The following is a 27,353-nucleotide window of genomic DNA, read 5'->3' on the forward strand; positions in this document are numbered from 1 at the left end:
GTGGGACGAATGCACGATGAGCCATAGAGCACATATAGAGGCCGTGAACAGAACCTTACAGGATCTAAGGAACTCCTCTGCAGTCATGGGCGGGATTACTTTTGTATTTGCTGGAGATTTTCGACAGACTCTCCCCGTTATTAACAGAGGCACGCGAGCAGATATCATCAAGGCATGCTTGAAATCGTCTCCCTTATGGACTACGATTGAAACATTAAAATTAAGGACAAATATGAGAGCTCATCTTCATGGAATCACTGATAGCGATTTCCCACAGCAACTGCTAAAACTTGGGGAAGGAATTTTTCCAACTCCAAATTTAAGCGGTCATTGTGACATTCTTCTGGATGAGTCTCTAGGCCAAATACTCCATAATTTGGAAAATTTAATAGATTCTGTATACCCTGATATCGAGAATTTGCACGAAAGAGACTTCCATTGGCTGTGTTCTCGGGCTATAGTATCACCTAAGAATGATACTGTCAATGAAATAAACAATCTGATTGTTCAAAAAGTCCCCGGCCAAACAAAAACATACAAATCGATCGACACTGTAACGAATATTGAAGATGCAGTCCATTATCCACAGGAATTTTTAAATTCGTTGAACCCTTCTGGACTGCCACCCCATGAATTGACGTTAAAAATCGGAATCCCAATCATGCTTTTAAGAAATTTAAACCCTCCGAGCATGTGTAATGGGACGAGGCTGCTTATTAAGGAGTTAAAGGACAATTTAATAGTAGCAACTATTATCACTGGCCCAGCAGGTGGTCAACTAGCTCATATACCGAGGATACCGATGATCCCAACTGATCTGCCAATCCCATTTAAACGGCTTCAATTTCCGGTAAAAACATCTTTCGCATTAACAATTAACAAGTCCCAAGGCCAAACCTTCGAATTAGTAGGGATCAATCTGCGAAAGAAATGTTTTACTCATGGTCAACTGTATGTTGGTCTATCGCGAGTCGGAGCCCCTGAAAATCAATTTATTTTGCTGCCACAAAATAAAACAACATCAAATATTGTTTACAGAGAAGCTCTAACAAAATAAATGTATTTTCTTTTAGGGTTATGACCTCAATAATTGAAAAAAAAAAACAAAAAATTAAAAAAATATATCAAAAAAAAGAAAAAAAACCCCAAAAATATACAAAAAAAAACACATAAATACAAAAAAATCATTAAATAATATCTGAATTTAATTATTCTTATTTTTTTTTTATTTACTCTTTTTAGGAGCTCGACGCAAAAAGGGATGAATATGTGTCATATTATTATTATTATTATGAATGTGTTAAAATTAACAAATCTAAATGTAATGTTTAATGCCCGTGCGAAGCCGGGACGGGCCGCTATACTTTATATGGCAAAACAACGTTTGCCGGGTCAGCTAGTCTTATATATAAAATTCTCGTGTCACAATGTTCGTTCCCGTACTCCTCCGAAACGGCTTGACCGATTCTCATGAAATTTTGTGAGCATATTGAGTAGGTCTGAGAATCGGCCAACATCTATTTTTCATACCCCTAAGTAATAAGGGTTGTTCACCCTTAATTTTTTTTTTTAATTTTTGAACGAAATATTTTCTTTTTATTTTTTTATAATGTAGCATTAAAAAATACATACAACTTCAAATTTTCGCCCATCTACGATCAACAGTTACTTTTGTATCGCGATTTTAATATCGGCAATACAACGTTTGCTGGGTCAGCTAGTTTTTATGTATAAATATAAGTTTAGATGTTAGTTCAGTGTGACAGATACCGCTATAACAAATTTAATAAAAATTGTCAAGAAGTAACAAACAAATGAACACATACACACACAAAAACTTTCTTATGAATAATTAATTATTCAATTATACATTCACAGATCCAATTTTCTTGCAAAAATTTGGTATGTATGTCTTATATACTGAATTAATCTCTTTGTAGTCGTTATGTATCCAAAATTCTGCATTTATTTTATTTTTTATGGAGTTGGAGGACAAAGGAGTGTACGGGTCACCTGATGTGTGTGTGATCACCTCGGCCACATCCTCTTGCAACACCAGAGGAATTAGAGGAGCGTTACCGGCCTTTAAGGAAGGTGTTCGCGCTTTTTTTACCCATGGTTACCCATTTAAGGTACCCATGTCGTATCGTCCCAGAAACACCGCACAAGGAAGCTGATTCCACAGCTTGATTGTACGTGGAAGAACGTTATTAATTGATTCTTGAATAATTATACAAAACCTAATAATCCGAATATTGCGTCAATTTGGTTGTTTCTTATTATAAACTAGACCTTAGCTCCGTTGCGCTCCAATTAGATAGAGCAGGCGTAGTCGCAAAGTGCGGCATGTAATACTACGCCCAAGTGGGCGTACTCGAGCCAGTCTCGAACAATGTGTGACGATGATGTGCCACATGTTTTGTAACTTTGCTAGTAATTGAAACTTATATGCCTAATCCTTAAATAAATTGTCAATCTAAGAACTAGACGTCATTAATTTAAATATTATTTAACGATCGTTGAAATAACGTTAACATTGCCAAAACTGGAATCTGGAAAACTGAAAAATAGGGTACGTATATTCCGGTTTGGGCATTAAAATGAACGCAAAAGCATTTTTTTAATAATACAATTTCAAAAAGTAATTTAATTGTAAGTATTATTGAATAAATAACTCTTTCATGATAAGCTTTAGCACTTAAAGAAGGCTTCACATTATCCGGTCAGCTATATTGCTCGTCTCTGCCTCGTATGTGAGCACGTCTTATAGAACTGTGTAAGCAGTGATATAATTGCATTAATAGTTATGCAATAGTGGATTTGCTTTAAGATAATACAATAATATGTTATGGAAGTATGTCACAGAATGATTGTTTTGTGATTTCCCAAGTAGAATTAATAATTATGTTTTAATAAGTAGGTATAATATGAATCTCGTCGTGCCGTCAATTTTATATCTTGTACATTTATATTCTTGTGTATTGTTTTTTGCTTTAGGCTGCCCTGTAATATTTGTAATTCTAGTTTATGCTTAGCGAAAGTAATTATTGTTATTTTTTATGCTGCGACTACATTATGTAAATATAATCTGTAATCGGTCACCTTATAAATGTCAAAAATAATTGTTTTAATGTGTGATTACAAAATAACTTAGCATTTGACGCCTGCAAGCACTCGTCTGATATGTGTATGCCGGGACGTGACGTGACTGACATGGCGGCTTATTCCCAGCTCATCGCATAGGAATTAGTACTGTGTGCTATCTCCTGCACTGTTTCTTCTGCATATCAACGATATGTTGGACACCTCCAACATACATTTTATGCAGATAAAGGCCTAGCGATGCCGTATATACTGGCCATGCAGGGCTCGCTTGGGAAATCATCGACCAGTGCCGGAGGACCTTGTTTCTTCTATCGAGTCCGCAGAATGTCGAAGGTCGCAGAATGGGGTAAAATAAACCTTGTCTAATTTAACCCCCAGAAGACTCAAGTTTGCGCGTTTACCTCTAAAAATCCCCATATGTCGTATCACCGCTCTTCGACAACACCTCCCTTAAAGCCTCGTCCTTATTGTATTTATATTATCTTTAATGAAACGATCGCATAATACGTTTATTTATTTACGGTATGTGTGGATTGATGAATCTACTGTACTCAATAACTCTTAATGTGTTTTTACTAAGTTTCTTTTTCTTTCTGTATTCTCCGTCTTGTCAATTTGTCTTTCAACAATGATCCAATTTGCTGACTGAACGACTGACGTACATCTGACAATCTCGTGCATAATTCGTCTTTAAGAAATATTGAGGGGAAACCCTCAAAGAATCTTTTTCCCAAGTGAAGAGAAGAAAATTCCACTTGATTTTGTAAAGAAGGTCATCTTGCCAGACTCTATCAAATGCTAGAAAAATTGCAGAGCGGTATTGTTTGTTCTTTAAAGTTCTGCTTATTATTTCGACGCTCGATATATCAAAGGAGCAGTTCACTAATCTAGAAGATATATTGAAGGGCGATGTTTAATCAGGCCTTTCTTAAGAAATGCGTAAGGTTAAATTGGCCAAAATAGCTGGCCTCATTTCGAGACATAGGTTAGCACAATCTCGATTTCTGACACAAGTTTCTTCCCATTTTTGTCAGCGATATCTCAAAATATGTTATCACGGCCGAAGTAGGAAGCATATACCATTCTGAGATCTGCATAGCAATACCATTGATTTGATATCATTAAAATACGTAGAAGAAACAGTGTAAGGGCTAAGAAACAGCTTTGCTACATCCATAACAACCTTGAAGCTCCGAGCAGCCAAAAAGCGGTAGTTGGATCCGAAATGCGCCTTTTTTGGGTATCGGGTGTAATTAGAGTTGTCTTCCATATGTTTGGGACTGCGCTTGATGTGTAAGTAAGCTGGAAAAGATGCTCGATTTTATTTTAAACGTCTACAGTTTTGCGAAATATGGCATAGTAACCATATCACAAGGATAAAGTATTTTCATTGCATGCTTATATTTGAGTGTGAGTTCCTTTTTGCAATTATTATTATCGTCTATGCGAACATTCCTGAAAATTCAACTAATTTGATATAAAAATAAGTTGTATTGGACATTAAAGAGCTATATTAACATTGCTTTTCGTACGCAGGTCATTATCGTATCCAGTCTAAATCGTATGCAATATTCACCTTACTAAATCATTCCAATGCAGGCTAACTAAATTACTAAATCCAGCATATTACTTGAACGGAATAGCGAATAATACAAAGAAATGACCTTCCTCAAATCGTTCGAACACTGTAGGGTTTCAGTGTAGGCGTCACGTTGTGATGGGAAAGTACTAAAGAGGCTGGGCGGGTCAACGAACTTGCGCACTACGGACCTACGTCATCAATACTATTATATAACTGGCACAAGGCCGATTCTCTTGAATAGAACTAGGCCATCCCGTCATTTCACTTTGGTAGAGGTCGATATCATATTAAGTACATACCTAAAATGGTAATTTAATATTAACACACGTTGAAAATGTAGATAACACGTCATAACACTTGCTTGTCCATTCTTCTTCTTTTTTCCCCTTTAATTTTGAAACGCCACCGTAAAAAAATATTTTGATGTTGGACGGTTCTGCTTGAACTGGGCCAGTATTTCACTAATGACTGTATGCATGCATGTAATGTATGTGTGTTCGTTAGGGAGTATATTATTCGTCATCGTCTCGGACATTTTGAGAGTAGAGACAGTTCCAGTATCTGGCTGTGTGCAGGTGTTGAGAAGTGTATTCTCCGCGCGTTCAAATATCATGAATTGTGTTTCATCAGCAATCGACGAAGTGCTTGCACAGCTCCCCTTAGCTGATATCGTGGTATTGGGTGACTTCAACGGATATAATGCCGAATGGTTGTCAAGTACTTTAGACTACGCAGGGTGATCTGTGCATAATTTTGAATCGGCGTATAATCTATCCCAATTTGTTCAGTATAAGCCGTTGCCTAACGTGGATAGCCAGATGTCATCATAATTGGATCTTCTGTTGACTACAAATCACGATAGTTATCAGATTTCTACGACGCAGTTGCAATAAACGAAATGATAACAGATCATGAATATTTTCGTACCAAGTACTGTAGTTACCGATCGGTGGTAGATCTCTGGCTCGGTGTGTCAGCTAAAGAAGTAGATAACTGCAAAAAGCATTATCGGCCCTGGGAGAGTCACTATCTAAGATATCAGGGGGGACTTTCGAGCAATGCTTGCTCTCGGATACCTTCCCGAAAGGTTGATTACGCAGGAGCGATTCCTCTGGCCTGCGATTCTCTGTTTCAAGATAGTTTGGGCGGCGGTGGTCACATCGGATGTCCCATATGCTCGTTTGGATTCCTGTTCCATAAAAACGAAGACTATAAATAGAGCTCCGGCCACATAATATGGAGTATTGCTGTCATCTCTGGTCTAGTGCAACCCAGTATCAGCTCGAACCATTCGACCACGTGCAAACGCAGAGCAGCTCGAAGTGTCGAGAATCCAGTGTTGTGTGAAAGATTCAATCACTCGGCGTTGCGTAGATACGTCGCTTCTTTGTGTCTTCTACAGTATCTATCACGCGGAGTTATCCGAATAGCAATTCCGATAGGCCATTATACCGTTAATTTCATAAAAGAGCGTACACCTTCCTTAAAACGCGTCTGTAATTCCTCTGGTGGTACAAGAAAATATGGACGGCGATGATCACTTAACATCTGGTGACTGGCACGCTCGTTTGTCCTCCTCTTCTATAAAAAAAACTTTTGAGATCAATTGACGATAGGGGTGAGTACCAGAGCTTTTATAAAGATTACTTTTCATGTTTTTTGAAAATTACCTATTTTTATTTGAGTTTTAGACAGCAACAGTTTTAGCATCATCAAACATAATATATGAGCTTAGGTTACGTTTACGGTTATGGTTTACAACCATGAATACTCTGTTGGTGCAGTTGCATGAAGTATTATCCTCATAATGTTGGCATTTTAACTGTTAAGTTAATTAAGTGTTACTAACCCACAAGGTACCAAGAATTCAGAAGTTCAAGAAATACAAGTATGCACATTTTTAAAATAAAGAAGAAAATAAAAGGACAATTTAACAACACCAAGGAATCTTGTGCACTGTAAAAGCTATTGCTGAACACACGCATTGCCTGAGTAAAACTTGTATTAAAGAGGTCAATACTTATCATATTCTTTGAGTTTTGATTATAATGCTCGCAAGAACATCATAAAAATTTATTTTGACTATTATTACTTGAAGCCTTACGGCCGTTCCCAATATTCAGTCTATCTCTTAGTTGAGATAAAAATCGTAACTATCGTTGACTTTTCTGTCCCAATAAATTTATGGACGGTAACTCACCTTATCCGTACACGCTGTCTGTCAATGGGACGGCGTATAGCTTACCAGCAATAGAAGTTTGTATGGAAATTTCAATTCATGCGTCCCAATATAAGGCGATAAGAATGACTGATCGGGTATATTGGCACAGCTTCAGATTATTGACAGCTCATTACTGACAGTAGAAGGTAGTAATTTATCTCTATCTGTAGATAGTATATTGGGAACGGACGGTAGAGCGCTTTCGCACTTTGTCCGATCATAGTCCGATCCGTATTCGTAAAAACACGGTCCGAAGTAGTCGCAAAACTATTTCTACGGTTGACGGAAGCCGAATCTAGTGCGTAAACTACCAAAGAAATAGTTCTATAGATATAGTTTTCACGGATATGGATCGGAATCTGATCGGACGTAGTGCGAAAGCGTTCTTAGACGAGCGTTCGACGGGCTGATTATGTAAATCGAAGCAGTAGCGACAGCAGTAGCAGTGCGGCAGCAACCACTACGCGATCGAATTTGTACTACGCAAGCCGATCGCACGTCTATTGCTCGCCTGTCGCAGAATGCTAAGATTTTTCCCAAAGATACTAGAGCAAATCGCGATAGGACAGCAATAAATGAAAGAAAACAATATAATCACTTGGAACAAGGTTGGAACTATACTTTAGTGCAAAGCTTCGAAAACTTATTTTAACTGTGACGCCCCTGGGAATTTGCCATATTTTTACGACGCTCTGGCCTTCTTACCATACATTTACCTACTAGCTGTAGTTCTAGCCTAATAAAAATTATTCAGAAAAACTCCAGATAGCATCTTATTTTTTTTAGAAAATAAAGTACAAAACATAAAAACAAAAATGAAAGCAAACAAAGAAGTCAAAAAGCAAGCAAACCCTTTTTTATCTCTTTTCGTTCGGTATTAATGAGAAGGATGTGCTTGCTTTTCTGAGCATAGATTCTCAAAACGGGGTCATGTTCTGAAATTGTCACTCTCGTCTCTGTCTCTAAATTTATTAGCGATCTGTACTTGTTCTTAATTACTGCATTAGTGCAGAGAAACCTGTCTCGCACATGTATGATGTCGCGATGCCGTATCAACTCAGACAGCCAACCTATTGAGATCACCTCACGACGCCCCTGAGTTATCACCACGGCGCCGCATAGTTTGGGAAGCCCTGCTTTAGTGACTTTTGGATACTACAAAAGTGACGTTTGACAACACTGATACTTTTTTACCCACCAGCGATCTGGCAATCTGTTCTTTATTACCGAGTTCAGAAATTTCAATCTGAATCCCATGTGAAGCCACTTCGAATTGATTTAAATAAGTCAACATAGACCATGCGATTTACTAATTACAAGACTTGCAATCCTCTAACTACAAACCACCCGGCATAATCGAAAATAAAATTCATCTGGCGAAATTAACAACGATGCATAGATACATCTAGTTTTGTTGCCTTTATTTATGGTTCATGAGTTGATGATGGCTTAAAGCGTGCTAATACTGCCACTAATCCAATACTTGTTAGCGTATTAATAAAATGATTATCTATGCTAGGCTTCCCTATACTGACTTCATGTAGGGCTTTCAGATCTTATATATGTAATATCCAAACGATGTAGACTACTGTACATTTTGATACTGAATTTTAATCTTATCCAAGTGCTGATGAACTTGTGGAAGTCCTATGCTTTACTTCACATTTTAATGGCTACTAAATGAAGATGTCATGAGATGTCCTCACTTACGAATAGCCGCCGCCGAGCTATAACGTCTTACCTAGGTGATTCAAAACGTACGCGATGGCGAAGCAATGTTATTTCGCATTTTGTCTATGTATAAACGTGTATCGAAATGGCTGTACACGTACCTCCCTAATTTTTGGGGTGTTGTGCGAAGTTTAAATTCGGCGGCAGGAATCAGGTCAAACAGCTCGTTGGAACACTCCCCGTGATAAATGCGATACGCAACGCCAAGTGATCTAGCCGTTCACAGAGCACATGGCATTAAGCCGATAATTAGAGCAGCTCTGCGTTGCACGAGGTCAAATAATTCAAGCTGATACTGGGGTGCGCCAGACTCTGGACATCTCTGGATGACAGCAATACTTTATATGTGGCCGAACCTGCGCTTTATAGAGCGCTAGAAAGTGGACCACCGGCTTGAAGTACAACCGTACTCTATTTATGTCGCCCAGCTTCTTCGCCTATTTGGCTTTGTTTTTAAGGAATTGCAATCGCTCGAGATTTCCAAACCCAGTATTCCGATACTAGGTGAGGCAGGATTTCCCGAGAGACCTGCATAGCCAGTGTATGTGTCATCCGTAGTACTGTCCTCTGCATAGCAATTTATGGTGGAGGTTTCCAACATATCATTGATAAAAAGAAGAAACGCTGGTCCTGAGAGCAAGGAATAGTCTTCATGGAACAAATAATATTTATAGTTTGCTACGCCGTTTCTCACGAATTATGTTTTTTATTTGTTCTGTATAGAGCCAGTAATAGTAGCTCCATGCTAGATATTCAATCATTATTACCCATTTACTATTTCAGAAAATAGAGATCTTTCTGGCCGAACGACTCACCTTAAATATTTTAGAGATTGCAGATTATGGTCTCTGAATCCGGGAATTCAGCGTGCGGCCACTCTGTTCATCTTTGTTTTTTTGGCTATAAAAAGTAGTGTGACATGACGGTCTGCTAAAACAACTCGTACCACTTCTATATTTGTTTGGTTGTTCACTACCATTTGTGGGCAAACCCAGTGCGGCTCTTCTTTGGTGTATGTTCTTCCATGTTTAAATTCCGCGCACTAACGTCCAACTGTAGAATTCAGTGGAGCATTTGTACCTAAAGTATGCTGTTAATTTTAACATTTTTCAAGCTTTGCTTGCAAGCAGATGCTTTATAACCGCTCTCAATTCACATTTACCATTTTCGACAACACGAATATACAAACTGAAAACAAAAGACTTCCATTTTTAAAAGAACAAAATAATTGTAATAGTTTTTTATATAATAAATGTTCTAGCTTACCAGCCAATATTTTTCAAAGAGTTTGCTTCTTATTCTTACTTATTACTTATAATTAATTCATTGATAGATTGAAACAAAATAATTTTATTGCTAAATGATTATGATTTAAAAACATAAATGCAATATTTAATAAAATGAACCCCGATTGGTCTACTCGTCACTAACGTAGTGATCGCCGGCAAGGGCCCGCTACGTCCACCGCACTTGTGTCGCCTATTCATCAATAAGGTGTAGGTATAACTTTGTAGATGTATCTGTTTTGTTAAGTGAAGAGGTGATAAAACCGGTGGAATCTGCTATATTACTTGGCATTACACTAGATTCCAAATTACAATGGACAAATCCACCATATTGAAGGATTGGCGAACAGACTTAGTTCTGCAGAATACGCGGTTAAAAAGATTAGACAATTAACTGACAGATACGGATTGACTAGTACTACTTTAATTATTTCTATAGTATTATTTCCTATCAATGACGTTCTGTCATTGTGTCCTATGGTATATTGGTATGGGGCAACGCTGCCGATATTTATACAATATTTGTGATGCAGAAAAGGGCTATTCGCGCTATTTAAAACCTAGGTCCTAAAGAATAATTGAGAGCAAAATTCAAAGAAATTAAAATCTTGATTGTTGCTTCTCAATATATTCTTGATAATGTAATGTAACATACATTACTTATAGGCACATAAGTGAATTTGCTAGAAACTGTCATAAACATATTTTTGATGAAAAAAAAGCCCGCTGAGTTCGTTGCACCCTTTTCTTCTCAGGCCTGAGGCATTCATTTTGGAATGGGTGGTAATTTCTTTTTTACTTTCAATAAGTGATGTTACATCCTATTTTGAATAAAAATATTTGAATTTGAATTTACTACTTATAGATCTTTTACTTACTAAGGTATATAATACATTATGTTTCAGAATGCCGGCGCGGCTATTAAGCGGCCGAGCCTTCGCGGCCGTTGCGGAAGTGAGCATGACAGACCAGTATTTCATCACTTTAGAGTCCCTCACGCAGGCAACCATCATCGCTGTTGTTGGCGTCGCTATCATCATCTCTAACCTTCTTATCATTGCTGCGTTTCTTAACTTCAAGGGTAATAACAATGACTATTTGAAACTCTATATCGTAGCTTGAGAAGAACAATAGCATAAGTAGTCTTATGTCGATTTATTGATTTTTACGTCATAGTAAAGAGCAACTCAAATTACATTAGCTCAATTTTTTTCAGAGTGTTCTTACAAGCAGTAAGCGAGTGTAATAATTGTAATAATTGGTTATTTGTGTATTCTTACGTTTGACAAAATTATATTGACTAAAAATGTAGTTTTATGGATTACACAGAAAAAATTGCTAATATCCACGTTAATAGTTTGACACCTTTTTATACCTAAAGAAATGTTTTTATTAATCTAAGTAAACTTTTGAAAGCTTTTTTGTCATAAAATTTTAGTAGTTGTAGTTGTCACCGTTGTCACCGTTGTCACCGTTGTCACCGTTGTCACCGTTGCCACCGTTGTCGCCGTTGTCGCCGTTGTCGCCGTTGTCGCCGTTGTCGCCGTTGTCGCCGTTGTCACCGTTGTCACCGTTGTCACCGTTGTCACCGTTGTCACCGTTGTCACCGTTGTCACCGTTGTCACCGTTGTCACCGTTTGCACTTGCAGTTGCACTTGCACTTGCACTTGCACTTGCACTTGCACTTGCACCTGCACTTTTTTTTAATGAAATGTACTCGGCGATTGGCATAGTACATAATCCATACATTCTGCAAGTTTCCTCAAATATAAATATCAAATCTGCTGTGTGGAGTATTTCACGGTATCGTGATATAAATCATTGTTATTTGTTGATAAATTAAGTGTTTTGAGTGAAATGTGATTATCTAAAATAAAAGTAGTGCGTGTAAATTAAGTATATTAATATAAAAGTGCCACGAGTACTATCGAAGTGATAAATAATTGACGGTTATCCGTAAAAAGTGCGAAATACTACACGTAATAATAGTGCTTATTGAAGTAGTGAGTTAATGTGATTACGGCATACACACCATCGCTACGGGCCGCACTAATATAATTCGTGTATGAATATATCCTCGATTTGCATCCAAATACATGTAGTGCAATTGAATATTCTTAGATTGATAGAAGATCACAGGCTGTAGCGGTAAATGGATACCTTTCGAAGTGGTTCACAATTTCTTCTGGGGTTCCACAGGGATCTCGCATTGGCCCACTAATTTTTAACATATTTGTAAACGACATACACACGTGTTTATGAAATACGCGATCTGGACATCGTACACGACTCTAAATTAACATATGAAAAACATGACACACAACAATCAGAAAGCTAATAAAGCTTTAGGATTTATAAAAGATCTAGCTCGCAAGTTTCAAACATAACGACTGTTAAAATTTTATACTGCTCCTACGTGCGTAGTAACCTCGAGTATTGCTCTCAAGTATGGAATCCACAATATAATAATTATATAAATAGAATAGAAGCTATTCAGCGCATATTTTTAAAAATTCTACAATATAAGTGAAATCCTTTGAATACGACTATTCATTAAGGTGCAAAAAACATCACATACTACTCGTACCTCTCCAAGAAAGAACGAGCATTGCTGATATAACTACGGTAGTTAAAATTGCTAAATCTACAATTGATTCCCCTTATCTCCTTTCACTCTTAAACCTCAGAGTTCCTCTAAGGATAAATAGACAACCAATTACACTACACATTAGTCATAACTCAACTAATTATAGAATTAACTCATTCTTTATACGATCTGCAAGTATCTCTTACAATTTAATTGACTTTCCTGACTTCAACACGTTTGATATATTTAACTCTAAGCTTAACACTATTATATCATTACTTTCAAAATATTGGTTTAGTAAATTATAATGTAAGTTTGAATTAGAGTTATAGTTATAACTCTGACATATTACATTATATTTCAGTTACATATGAGTATGATTCTTATTGATAGTTTTGACCCGAAAGCTGTAATCTGCAGTTTTACTCTTTTATTAAAAATTACTAAGTTATGTAAAATGTATTTCCAGGTTTATCAAACGAAGTGATTAATTATTACTTGCTGTCGCTGTCAATCGCAGACCTGCTGTGTGGCGTATTCATAGTCCCATTGTCCGTGTACCCTGCGATAACAGGACGCTGGATGTTTGGGGATCTCATGTGCAGACTCGTCGGCTATCTTGAGGTCACTCTGTGGTCCGTCTCTGTATATACATTCATGTGGATATCGGTTGATCGATATCTGGCAGTTAGGAAACCGCTCCGTTATGAGACGGTTAGTGCGACGGTATATATCATTTTATTTATTATGCATGAGCACGTTACAACTGGTTACAACGGTTATCTGGTTCTACTGACATATTGGAGACTTAGCAAATGAAGTGTAAGCTCGTTTTTAGGCCTAGCAGAGACATGACATCTTTTAGAACATCCATCATAATCTTCTTTAATTGAACTTTGCATTTTTGTATACAGATTAGTAGAGAGACGCATTGTGTATTTATTATGTAGTGTCATTTGCAAATTAATATGCAGTAATTATCATTCATACATCTTATTATAAAATCCAAATGTATTCTGAAGCACAGACTGGTCATACATAATAAGTATTCATTTTGCTTGCATTGTCATATGAGCCAGAATGCCTTAAATCCATAATTGGAAACACATTCGATTTCTTAAGACAAAATAGATAATTAGGCAATTTAAAGGATAATCAAATTGAGACACGCGGTCATTCAACTCATTTTAAATTAACAGTTGATGACTATTGTGGCGATAATATTTCAAAAGCATAATACATTGTTGGCACGTATTTGATTTATGTTACTTCCTTAATAAGCCTTACTGTAGATGTACTTATAGCTAGACAGGAAGATAAAGATTTGAACTTTAAAAGGTTAGTGCCGTGTACACAGCTTGTTGTGTGGGAATCCAACGTGTTTTTACTTGAAGGTTATAATCGTAGATAGATGCATGATTTTTATTATACCCTTGATTAAAATTCTCAAATAAGTAAAATATTAGTCATTATGAAATAAATACAAAAAGTAATAATTTTTCATTTACTTATTTGGTCATAAATATTGCTACTATTGAAAATTTAGAAAGCTATTCGCCAAAAATTATTCTTGTTTATATATAAATGTCAGTATGATGACAGTTTCCATGTCCCATGCTTCCTCAATTGCTTTTAATGGCTAGCGCCATTGCGTTACTACCAAGCTGCTATCCTATTTTGATGACATGCATAGATTTCACTCAGATGGGCATGCCACAAAATTATCTAAAATTAACAATTTTGGTCCTTTTTGATTATTTGTGACAGCTTTACTATTAATAATTTTAACTCACACATTGACCAGAACTTTGATGTGCCACCGATTTTGCTATGAAACATTGGAACAGAAACAAACTCTGCCCCAAAGGGTAGGATGGATGAATAATAGGAACACGAGGTATGTCTCTGGTTATACACGCCAGGGAACTACTCAATTCAAAAATATGCAGAGTTTGCCCTGCGAAAACACTGGGGCATGACCCAAACCATCGAGCATTATGCGCGTTGAGGTCATTCAATGACAACAGCGGAGGGTATTTTGTGCAAGGACGTGGTCAAATGTAATTTAAAGCATCCATGAGATGAGAGAATCTGCTCAGCCATTTCACAACGCATAATATATACAAACATAGCGACGAATGGCCACTGTCGGTCTTATCGTCGGTTTTGTGAGTATTGGACTTATCCGACTGTTTTTATTTGATCTTTGTGTTTTTCTCACCTGTCTATCAGACTATATTCATTTTGTTTAGTTGATGAAGACATGGATTTCATTTTGATTATATGTACAGCACAATCCCAGTTCATGCAATTATACACATCCTGCCCGGATAAAATAAAAAGCACGCAGAAGATCTTTTTTGGGCTTCGGTTAAGGAAATATTTTTGTATATTTGAATTTAAGTACTATAAAATTTGCGGGACATTATCAAAGTTTCAAGTTGATTCGAAATTTGAATCCAGAAACATACAAACATCGGTAGATCTTTATAAATTGTAACAAAATTTATGTCCATTCTATTGATGTAATATAATATTGATAGTTACGCATATTTAAAAAGAATGAATATTACGTTTTATGAGACGAGTTATTGGGGGTATTTTATTCTATTTTAATTTGATATAAGTTTTAAAAGTGAAACTAAGAACAAACTTTGTCAGATCACAGTATGCTAAAAATATTTTAATGTAGCCTTTCCCTAATACTGTTTTATTTACAATTTGCTTAGAATATTTATGCGGATAGGTATTCATATTTATTCCTAAAATTACACACATTGTTTTCGTGAGTTAATACAAACAAATACAATTATTGTCCAGGTACAAACGCGTACTAGAAGTCAATGTTGGATGGTCTTCACATGGGTATCAGCTGCGATGCTCTGCTGTCCTCCACTTCTTGGATACAAGAAGGATGCGAGCTTTGATAAAGAAACACTCATATGTATGCTGGATTGGGGAACGACTTACGCGTATACCGCTACTTTAGGTATGCTGGTTCTGGGTCCCAGTGTTATTTCTATAGTTCATAACTATTTTTATATTTTTGCAATGAAACGTAAGTTGAACAGTGGCACACCGATTCACGACAAAGAGTACGCGACGGCTTTAGCAGAGAATTTATCCAACCCGAGTCATTGTATGAGTTTTGTAATGGTCACTACATTTTGGCTTAGTTGGACGCCCTATGCCGGTGTTAGAACCTACGAGTTCTTTACCGGAGAGGAGTTGAGGATACCCATGTTGCATTTTGGAATGGTATGGCTCGGAATACTTAATTCATTTTGGAAAATCTTAATATTGATATCGTTGAGTCCGCAGTTCCGTCTTGCGATGCGTATTCTATGCTTGACGGCGTGCTGTCGCTCCAAAGGCCGCCTACAAGCAGAACTCCTCGGATTGGATAATGATGATTGATCTCTATTTCGCTGTCAGATTTTTTCATATTGTCAATACACGATTCGATTAACGAATATCAACTGTTTAGAATATATATACAGAGTGCTTTCGTTGAACTTACATGACTCGACAACGAGTCTTACTTTAGCGCTATATTTAAGAATAAGAGCAAATTGTTGTGCAACGTTCTAAGTCAACTAAGAACATTTGAGGAAAGCCAGTGTACAAAAATATATAATAAGATTAAAATCAATTCCATTCGAAATAAGAGAATGTTAAAGTAATCCGACGGCAAAAAACACGTAGTAATAGAAAAATATTTTTGTAAGTTACTAGATAAGTATGTGGCCATTGTAAAAAGTTGCGAGTCTTTGTATGTTACGATATACCAACTTTCACTTATAATATAATCAAACTTTGAGAAATCTAATTATCTGAGAGAACCTTTATTTAATCAGAACTTGGAAAGCTGTTTAAAAAAAATAATAAAAGAAACTCAGTATAAATAATATAATATTTAATATAATATTTACAATTCAACAATTTTTTTACTAATTAATTATGATTTTATTATACGGTTAACAATCATTTACTTTTCTATATAATTTATAGGGTTGAAGTTGTTCTACTCTTTCCGAAAACTATTTTATAGAATGTTAAGCGTATTAAGGTATTGTGTAGTAAGTAATGTTCAATAAAATTGGAGGACTTTTGAACACGATAGAATCTTTTGGGGAGGTCAATTTCGCTACACAAGAAACACATTGAAAAAAAATTCAAGAGTATGGAATTCTTCAATGTATTTTTTATGAAATAGTATAATTTTATTGATATATATTCTACTATAGCCGTGTACAAATTATTGGTAACGATTATTTCAGATTTAAATTATTGTTTTAGTAAAATATTATGTTCGAAATTAAAATTGACGTGGAATAGAATTTATGATTGAATAGTACCTACGTAGAGACTTCTCAATAACTAGATGACTCGATCGACGTGGTTTTTTTCATAATAAAAAAATGTTTTTTATCATAATAAAAATGTCTACCAAAGGCGAGCTCTGTTTTCGTGGGACGTAAAGAAGTCGAGCGGGCTGGATGGCATTCCTCCCATTGTGCTCAGAACGTATCGGAAGTTCCTCAGCTCAGAAGTTGACGCCAGTGCTAACGCGTTTATTCCGGCACTCATTCTCAAAAGGCGTACTTCCTGACTCATGGAAGTCAGCCCTTGTCCATCCAATCCAAAAAAAAAACGACTCGGGACGCCCGACTGAAGTGATAACCTAAACTAAGTTGAACTATTTAACTCGAGAAAAGCTTAATTATTTAATTCGAGAAACTTAAATTTTATGTATATTAATATGATAATGTAAGGAAAGATTATTTATTAATAGAATCTTTTATTGATTATAAAATATATTTTATTCTTAATATATTGTATGTACATTATAAGTATCATTATTTAATCCTATAAAAGTAACGACATTTTTGTGATGATGACATACAATGTCATCTAAAAATCTTGCAAAGATGGTTTTGATATTTAATTATTATAGATTAACGAAAATGGGTGTATGAGCTTGAACACTTTGCAAGTCCTAATAATGGACGAAGAAACGAGAAATAAAAGTTCGAATGTCGTAAACGTTAGAAAATTGCTGTAATCTAGGAGAATCGTCAAATCAAATGCATTGATAAGTATATTTTTAATTTGTCGACAATATTTATTAACTATTAATTTTACTTGTTACCAATTTTTAACACAGTTAAGTAAGTTAGTAATGAATTGTATTTAAAAAGAGTTAAAAATGTTTGTAATAAATTTATTGCTCTCATGGCACATACGCAACACACATAATCTATAATGTTCATGGCTTTCATTCAAAGAGTATAATAATATGTAGGGAAAAGAGAGCCCTCTCTACGCATTATGAGCTGTCTATTTGAAAGCTGGCGCCATCTGTAGATTGGCCACGAAACTAACTATATATAAGCTCCAAATTATAAAATTCATTTTTAATGTTCTGACGCAATTAAATAACTAACTGTACCTTTTAATGTAGGTATTGCAATTGTTTACCATGTTGAAATTGCGCGTAGAGTTAGTTATCTAATTTTGTCACAACATAGAATATAGAGGATAGATTTAGTAGTGTAAATATGCAAAATGGAACACGAGAGCTACATACATGTGCAAACGCTAGGCGTAGCCGCCATTTTATGACCAGTGGGCAGTAACACAAATAAAGAAAAGTTGAAAGGTTTCAAAGCGAGTGACAGCTGCCAAAGCTTTCATTTTCGGGCCAACTAACAGATGGCACTACAGTCTTCTGAAAACGTCACTTTAAGGCGTCTGTCCCACCCCTGCTTTCATTCCTTTCAGCGTTTTGTCCATAGACTTGCGGATTATTTTCATGTTATTCCATTTACTGATAAGCTTTACTGATATGCGTATATATTATACTAATAATCTCTCTATTTATTGTTATTATATAACAGATAGGTATACACAATATCCTATTATTTCGATCCAGTTAGATAGGCTAGGTCAGAACTCGGATGCGAGTAACTCTTAGCATATTGACACTTGACACTAATACGAGTGGCGTTCAATAAATAGTGGGATTGACGTGCAAACAATATGGAACCAAGACACGTAAACATTGGCTGATATAGTTATAAGTCTGATTATATAAGAAAATAATTTAATTATTATGTTTTCTTTGAAATGGAGTTATAGTTTTGTGTTTCCGAAAAAAGATAAAATGTAATTGCGTGTCCTTGAGAATTTGAGTATGTAACTAGTTAAGCGAAATTTACCGGATACTTTAGAATTTACCTGAAGCTGGAATGTATTCTACGGTTCCTCTTTCAGGCCCATCAATGACCGAAATATGATTTAAAAAGTTATAGAAATTGCTTGAGCAGATCGTCATGTAAACAAAGTTGTCATCTGGTAATTTGTATAGCATTAAATACGAAGACTTTGGGATGAAGACGTAATGACTACTAGGAGGGTACCATAGCTGCGCCTTCTTAGACTTCATGCTGCTCAGAACATTGGGTTTAATAATCGTGTGGCACTACATCGTCATAGGCAGAGCGTATTATTGAACACCAGTTGGTGTCAGCGAACATACATAGTTGTAGATGAGATGTGCTTGTGTTGCATGCGCAACGTGACGAGGCGAGAGGCGAGGGTGTGGCGGCGGCGGGAGGACACCGATTCCAAACATAACACAAATTATAACTAGAATTAGATTAATTAGATTGTATAAAAATACAACGTACGACACGCCACAAATTAGGATATCATCCCCACCATCTGGATGTGTGGCGGTCTTCCACAGTGCGGTTTTCAAGGAACTTTCTTCCACGTACTACAAAGCTGTGGAGTGAGCTTCCTTGTGCGGTGTTTCCGGGACGATACGAGATGGGTACCTTCAAAAAAAGCGCGTACACCTTCCTTAAAGGCCGGCAACGCTCTTGTGATTCCTCTGGTGTTGCAAGAGAATGTGGGCGGCGGTGATCACTTAACACCAGGTGACCCGAACGCTCGTTTGTCCTACTATTCCGTAAAAAAAAATACGCAATAAAATTTTTAGTGCATATTATATCTATTGTTTTAGAGTAGTATTTTCTGAAGTCGGTTGTTTTTTTGCTAAAAAAATATTTTTATCTATATCTTAAAAAAAGTACAAATTTTGTCCTTAGGACGACAAATTAGTTTCAGTTAAAAATTTTCAAATAAATATTAATGTTCAAGTTACGAAGATAAAAGTTGGAAATCATACGTATGATTAAGTAGTTTAAATGATTTAAAGGCTTCTTCTGCCATTTACTATAAGTTGTGTAGTGTATAAAGTCTCTAAGATAAAATTATTTACAAACATAAAAGTTATACTTGGTCTCAATAGAATAGAAAAAATACTTGTTAAGACGCTTACTGCTTTTTGTATTACAATTTAAAGATATTCTGTGTTATAATATGAACCTTATTAAAGTAATATTAAAGATTACAATACAATAATGTTAGTACATGAAGGTATAAAATTTAATTAGTCAAACCTTATTCTTATTAACTTATATTATGTAAAACTAACTAGTCTAACTAGTCTTAATTAAATTAATTACTTCTACAATTTGATCTGAGATTTTATTTATAACATTATTCTTATTGAATATAAAAATAAATAATTAATGTTACACTTCTTTTATTTATATCGAAAATATCACTTGAAACCTTTGTATATTTAAAAATGGCAGCTCTCCTGACAAAAGACCTCACATCTTGACTCAGATGTGTCTAGGACTAAAAGTATGTATAATTTCCTGTTGCCGTTTCAAAAAATATGTATGTGAGTTTCTTGAAAGTACCTATTTATCAGGGGCTCTATTTTTATGAGCATACGTAATTTCAGTAAATTAAACAGACGATTCCCAATCTATGGTCTACAGTAAAGATTTTTTGAATTTTTATTTACATTCAGATACTGCCATTGCCATTGTCATCATCGTGTGGTAACTCATGACCAATTGTAAATTGTTAATAGTGGAAACCACTTTAGAACTATGAGCGCCACGATATCCATTTTTGGCTATGGGTAATATACCATGCTCAGTTTCGAGCTTGACAAGGCTTTCTAGCCCCTGAGCAACAGCAAAGCTCCTCACAAAACCCTCCAGTACCTAGGTCGGCAGTTGATGACACAAAAGCGCATCGTAAAGGTGTTATCCAAAGCTCCGGTTTAGAGCTAGGGCCTAAGTTACACTACTGCCGGGCTACTGCTTCACTTTCTGGACACCACACCATCAGAGGTACGGGTCACCTTCCTTGCGGGCCTTTTTTTATGGAATAGGAGGAAAAACGAGCGTACGGGTCACCTGGTGATTAAGTGATCACCGCCGCCCACATTCTCTTGCAACACCAAAGGAATCACAAGAGCGATTCAATTGACAACCTAAAATGAACTACTTTGCTATTTCGTACCACGACGTGATTAGAGCTATCTAATGTAGGCTGACGTCAAATCAACTGATTAAATCGCAATGATGTCAATTGAATGTCGATAATGATATCAACTGAATCGCAAACTGATTTAGTTCGTTCATTCATTCGTACCATGAGGTAATATTTCAACCTAATCTGGATGGCTTATGTGTCAAAGTGAGCGATTCGAAAAAAGTTCCTACTTCCTCAGTGGAAAATGAGCCATGTTGTTAATAACTTTTAAAAAATAGTGAAAACATACAGATAAGGAAAATTTTATTGATGATAAATGAGATGAGAATACTTTATTGAACTTTTTTGTAAAACAAAATACTGAAAATAAATATCAAAAATTAAAATACTGAAGACGAGGCAGTAAGGGCCCGGGCTATAGCCTGTTCGCAAGAACGAATTAAAAAAAATGTACTCTGTGGTCCTGTCAAATCAAACATCAATGGAGGTGCATTCATAACTCGTTATTTTGACGATAATACCTAAGCAAACATTTAATTTCTAATTCAAAGAACTATATTTATTTATATTACTATTATTTAATAAGTACAAAAAAAGACTTAATGGTTTATAATATGATGCTATAAAGCGCAATTTTAAAATGTTTTTTTTTTCTACGCAAAAAAAAACTAAGATCATATCATGGTTCGATTAAGAGAGACAAACTTATGCAACGACTGTAGAGCGTCATCTCTTTCTCACACCGCGGACCACAGACGATTTATTTCGTTCATTCTTCATAAGCGATCCAAGCGTCATTCAGTAATTCAGTTTAGGTACCTAAACTAAACTGCATCGGAATCGCATCGCTTATTAAAAGTTGATGGTAGGCCCTCTGATCTAGCACGGTAGGACTTCTTTTTAAAGGGAACCCGTTTTCCTCACCGGAAAATGCGCTAACAGCGTTCGAGAAGGTTGTAGAAGAGGTGTCTGCGGCAGACTAGAAATAGTGTTTCGAAAACTGCGAATACCATTATGTACACAAAACATCCTTACACAAACTATGAATTCAATTCAATTTTACTTTTTATGAAATAATTTATATTATTTAAACACGATTCATATATGGGATGCAGCACCATACAAACTAATTTAATATGTATGTATGTATGTTTTTAATCTGTTATTATCGCGGAACTCCAACATTGTATTAGAAATTAAAAAGCATCATAACAATTTTAATAGGGAGGATGGTTTTAGGCTAGCGCAAACATGGAATCACGTGGTCTCTCTTTGCAGTACGAATGCACTAAAAAGATCCGGAAGTATGGACGTCCGCGTCGTCAGTAGTGTGTGTCGTGGATTAGGGAAGCAAAGACCAAAACGAACTAGGCGCCAAGTGGACAGATTGATGTACTATTAGTGTCAATTGTCAATGTGTCAAGTGTTTCTCGCCGCCAGCGCAGTTTCGCCGTGACCACGATTCATGCAATTGGATCGAAATATCGGCATCAAATATATAAAATATATATCTTGAGTACCCGTTATAATAATAACAATTTACTATGTATATTACAGCCAATATACTATACTCAATTTGATAGAAAACAGTGGCCGTTGAGTTCCAACATAATATGGTAAATTCAGTAATTTAAAAGATATATTTATAGCGACTATTGAAAAAGGGCTTAGTTTAAGCGAAATTGAATAAAGTTTATTTGACTTTTAGACTTTGTATAGAGGCTGGGAGTACTTTGAATAGATTTAATGAAACAAAACTGGGGAAACATAGTGGCGATTTGTTGAGAGTGGGGCAATTTGGTTATGGAAATCAGAACGCCCGAGGTGATATGCTGGCTGACTTCAAGGAATTCCTTCTTCATGAATCCAGAACAATGCAAATGGACTTGGATCTGCCCCGATGATTTATCATTCTTTTCTGATTTTTTAGCAGTACCAGTCAGTAGATTGGGATAGGATGCGTTCCTTTCTTGCATCAAAGCCTTGGGACAAGGTTTGTTTGCCTTCGAATGATCCCAGTGCCGTCGTTGCAGTTGACGACGTGATGCTGCAGGGTATGGATATTTTTATATCGAGCCCTGTCGGTGGAGCCTAATCGGTGGCAGATGAAAGCCCTGGTTCAGTTAAAGCAGCATCTGAATGCAAAAAACAGGCGTATCGAACTTGGGTTGCGGCTCTGGACACAAAGGTCTGGTCTGGCGCATCTCAGTATCAGCTCGATCTATTTGACCGCGTGTAACGCAGAGCAGCAGAATGCCTGAAGTACAGTTCAGACAGAAAACTGTTCGGCGAGCTCTGTTTTCGTTGGACGTCAGGAAATCCAGTGGGCCGAAAGGCATTTCTCCAATCGTGCTTAGAACGTGTGGCCCTGAGTTGACGCCGGTGCTCACCCCTAACGGGTCCTATATTTTGAAAGTTAGAGACGTGAAAATCGACATTTAGGATAATAAGCTTTAAATCATAATAATCTGTATAAGTCATTTTGGGAAATCCCATTCTAAGGGTAGTAAATAGGGGGGTAATGTTTGTATTGAAAAGTTGTAACTATATTTCTATAGTTATTTCAACTTCAAATTTACTGAGTCATTTAGAAGAGGCTTGATGGACGCAAGACGGAACAAGTCAACTGAACGCAGAACAAGTGCTTGGAGAAGCCAAAATTATTGTATGAAATGAGTGTACTATGGCCCATAAGAAAGGCATTGAAGCTCTAAATAGGACTCTCCTAGATATAAGGAATTGTAACCGACTTATGGGCGGAGTCACGGTACTATTGGCTGGTGACTTCCCTCAGACGTTGCCTGTTGTCTCACGAGGGTTACGTGCAGATGAAGTGAAGGCTTGCATTAAGTCATCAGTTCTATGGCCTAAAGTTAATATTTTGTCCTTAAAAGTAAATATGGATGTCTATCTTCAATATGATTCAAAGACGGAGGAGTTCTCCAATTTGTTGCTAGATATTGGTGATGGAAACATTTTGGAGGAGGGATGTAAAATAAACATTCCCAGTGATATTGGTCATGTTGTGAGAGATCTGACTAGCTTAACGGACAGAATCTACCCCAATATTGTTCAATCTGGAGTAAATTGCGCTGCGTGGCTGAGAGAAAGAGCTATTCTTTCTCCAAGAAACAACTCAGTCAACAGTATTAATAATTTTTTAGTTAGTTCAAATAAAATATAAATCCTTAGACACTGTCTTGGAGGTCGATGGTACTGTGCATTATCCTATAGAGTTAATTCACACTCTTGAGCCACCAGGAATACCACTTCACATCCTATACCTCAAACTTTGCGCTCCAATTAATTAAATGCGCAATCTAAGCCCTCCATACTTTGGAATGCAACCAGACTTCAGGTCAAGACCTTGCATAAACATGTGATCGAAGCCACCATTTTTACTGGCGTCAGCGAAGGGGAAACAGTCTTTATCGCTAGGATTCCCTTGATACCATCGGATTACCAATTTCAATTGAAACGTTGCAATTACCGGTTAAACTGCTTAATTTGCTGAACTTAAATGCTACGCGATGACAATTAATAAAGCACAGGTCAAAACTTTGAAACTAGCCTGTATTGATCTCAGAAATGATTGTTTCTTGCATTGCCAGTAATTGTATGTGGCGTGCTCCAGTTCATCAGATTTTTCTTCAACCCGAAAGAAGAACAACAAATGTTGTTTACAGGGAAGTTTAAAAAAAATAGGGCTGCCATTTCTTTTTTTCCATATATCGGATTATCAATTGCAATTTAAACATAGCAACAATTTCTGGTTAAAAAATTATGCTAATCGATAATCTTATTATAATAATAAAGCCGGAATCAAACCTTGAAAACAGCCTGTGTATATCGCAGAAATTGTTTCTTTCACGACCAATTGTACGTATGCGGAGGCTTATAACAGGAAAAGTTGGGAAAAATAGTCTGTTAGCTCTTTATTCCGAAAATAAATGTAAATAGCGACCTCTTTAGGTATGGACTATGAACGGTTTTACTTGAGGTATGACTTTTTTCGATAAGTTTGATTGCCCTTCCGGCAGGAAAATAATCTCATAGGAAATCAGAAATTATACGCGGACGAAGTCGCGGTCAACTGCTAGTAATATATAGCTGGTTTTACAGGTGTAAATATTAAAAACATTTGAATTTAGCTAATTTGTTTTCTAAGTGTTGTTCTCCTGAACTAAATGCCCAATATTTTTTTCGCTCAGTACGTTTCTGTAGCTCTAAGAATAAGTCATCATAGCTGTTGCTCTGCAAAGAAGCCTGTGTGGGTAGCGTAGGTGTAGAATGCAATTTTAATCCCTGTATTTCATTTTGGAGTTCAATTATTTTTTCTTCATTCATTTTAACAGTTTCCTTCCGTGTGGTTACATCTGATTTTAGATTTTTGTTTTCTGTCTGTTTTGTTTCTGTTGTTGTGATTTTTATATCACTCAACTGCTCTTTAATAGCTGATGTGTCGGCATTATTGGTATGCATGTTTTCACTCTTTTTACTTGATTCTTTTATTATATTTAAAATCTCGTCTCGAAAATTGTCGAATTGGGGCTTAAATTCATTTTCCGATGTTTTTCTCTTTCGAAAAATCAATATCAGGCTGTGATGTACTTTCCTGACGGGCTGAAACTGTTTGATGCATAGGTTTTGTTGTAAGAGTGCTTGGATTGCTCAAAACTTTTGATTGCTTAAAAACGCACCGCTTGTCGCTCAGCCTTTGAAATATAACCTGTACCTTAATGTAAATCTGAAGTTATTGCGATCAGTGCTTATAATTTGCATTGCACTATGAGTATGATTCGATGTTTAAAATAATAATTTAAATAGTAATTTTAAATAGTATGCATGCATGTGCGGTTTGACGTTCAGAATATGAACTTCCACAAGACGGGTAAAGTATTAACACAACAAATAGAAACAAAACCAAACTGATAAACCTATTATACAAGGTGGGCCAAAAGAAACCACCCTATTGGAAGATGCTCTCAGTTTTGCAAATGGCCGCCAATGTCAAATCTGTTTTGACATTTATGGACTAGATAGATGCAGAATACAAGTGAACAAGCCATGGAGCGATACACTCCCCAATAACGCGAAATAATTGTGTCTAATTTTTGCGTAACAATTCGTCTGTGTTGTTGGCGCAGCGCGAATTCCGTCGCTGATTCCTCGGTCATCTGACACCGACTGCGCAAACGCTGTGCCGTTTGGCCACCAACCTTGAAGAGTATGGAACCACACGAGACGATGCCAAGAGTGGCCGGCCTCGGAGGGCCCGTTCTGCTGATAATATCGCCGCTGTTGCCGAGGGTGTCAAGCTGTCGCCGGAAACATCGACCAGACGACGTGCCACGCAATTCCAGCCATCAGCCGGACGTCCGTAAGGCAAATTATGGTCAAAGATCTGCGCATGTTCCCGTCCAAAGTCCAGTCCGTGCATCACCTGCTGTCTGACGACCGTCAAACGCGCGTAACCTACGCCCAAGACACCCTCAATCTCGAGGAAGGAGTGGACGATTTTTCGACCAAATTCATAATGAGCGATGAGGCTCATTTCTACCTCAGCGGCTACGTGAACAAACAAAACTATCGCTTCTGGGTCACCGAAAATCCACGAGTGATGCACGAGGAGTTATTACACCCGCTCAAAGTGACTGCATGGTGCGCTGTTCACGCTGGAGGAGTAATCGGGCCATTTTTTTCGAGAACGCCGCTGGCCAAACAACAACAGTGGACGCTGCGCGCTATAAGGCCATGTCCGAGTTTTTTCTGCCGCAATTTTACGAATTAGGCCTGCAGGACATGTGGTTCCAACAGGACGGAGTAAAGGCACACACTGCGCGAGCCATAACCGATATTCCGTTCCCGGGTCGCCTCATCTCTCGTTTTGGCGATTTGCACTTTCCCGCAAGTTCGCATGATTTAACCGTTTCAGACTTTTTTGTGGTATTTTTTGAAGTCCCGTATTTAGGTGAACAAGCCCGAGACTCTGGAAGCCCTCAAGGACAACATTCGACACGAGTGCGAGAATCTGTCGCCCAAAGTTATCGCTGAAGTGATGAAAAATGTCATAAAACGAGCCCGTAGGGCAATCAATTGTGACGGCGCCCATTTGGCCGATATCATATTCTCGACTTGACCAATACAATTATAAAGGTTCAAATAAACATAATCAAAAAACAGAATCGAAGTTTTTCATTTAGAAAAAAACAGAGCCAAACAACATCGGATGACTTCTTTTGGCCCACCCTGTACATTATAAGGAAACATTGATAAAGTTGGACAGTGCCATACCCATACAAATAAAATGAGCACAACATAATAATAATAATAATAATAATATCTCTATTAAGAGGTATGCATCCAGTGAAAAGTACATTAATATATGAATAAAGAACAATTATATAATACAATTAGATTTAAAAATTAAATAAGTTAATATACCATTCTGTATTCATGTCTATTTATTTTCTATAA

At 36.7% G+C, this 27,353-nt stretch overlaps 1 protein-coding gene across 2 annotated transcripts in view; it reads left to right on the forward strand.

Annotated features, from left to right (window-relative positions):
• The window catches only part of LOC126979115 (G-protein coupled receptor 52-like), a 29,922-nt gene extending 9,946 nt beyond the window's left edge, over positions 1–19,976 (forward strand). Inside the window, exons 2-4 of one of the 2 annotated variants that reach the window (XM_050828326.1) lie at positions 10,831–11,006; positions 12,982–13,238; positions 15,333–19,976. In XM_050828326.1, the coding sequence (XP_050684283.1) occupies positions 10,832–11,006; positions 12,982–13,238; positions 15,333–15,929 (1,029 nt within the window). In that variant the 5' untranslated portion in view covers position 10,831 and the 3' untranslated portion in view covers positions 15,930–19,976. The remainder of the gene's footprint in view (positions 1–10,830; positions 11,007–12,981; positions 13,239–15,332) is intronic. The other variant, XM_050828327.1, reaches the window with a different exon arrangement.
• The last annotated feature ends 7,377 nt before the right edge of the window (positions 19,977–27,353 follow it).

This window comes from Leptidea sinapis, chromosome Z (genome assembly GCF_905404315.1).
Source record: "Leptidea sinapis chromosome Z, ilLepSina1.1, whole genome shotgun sequence".
Classification (NCBI taxonomy): Eukaryota; Metazoa; Arthropoda; class Insecta; order Lepidoptera; family Pieridae; genus Leptidea; species Leptidea sinapis.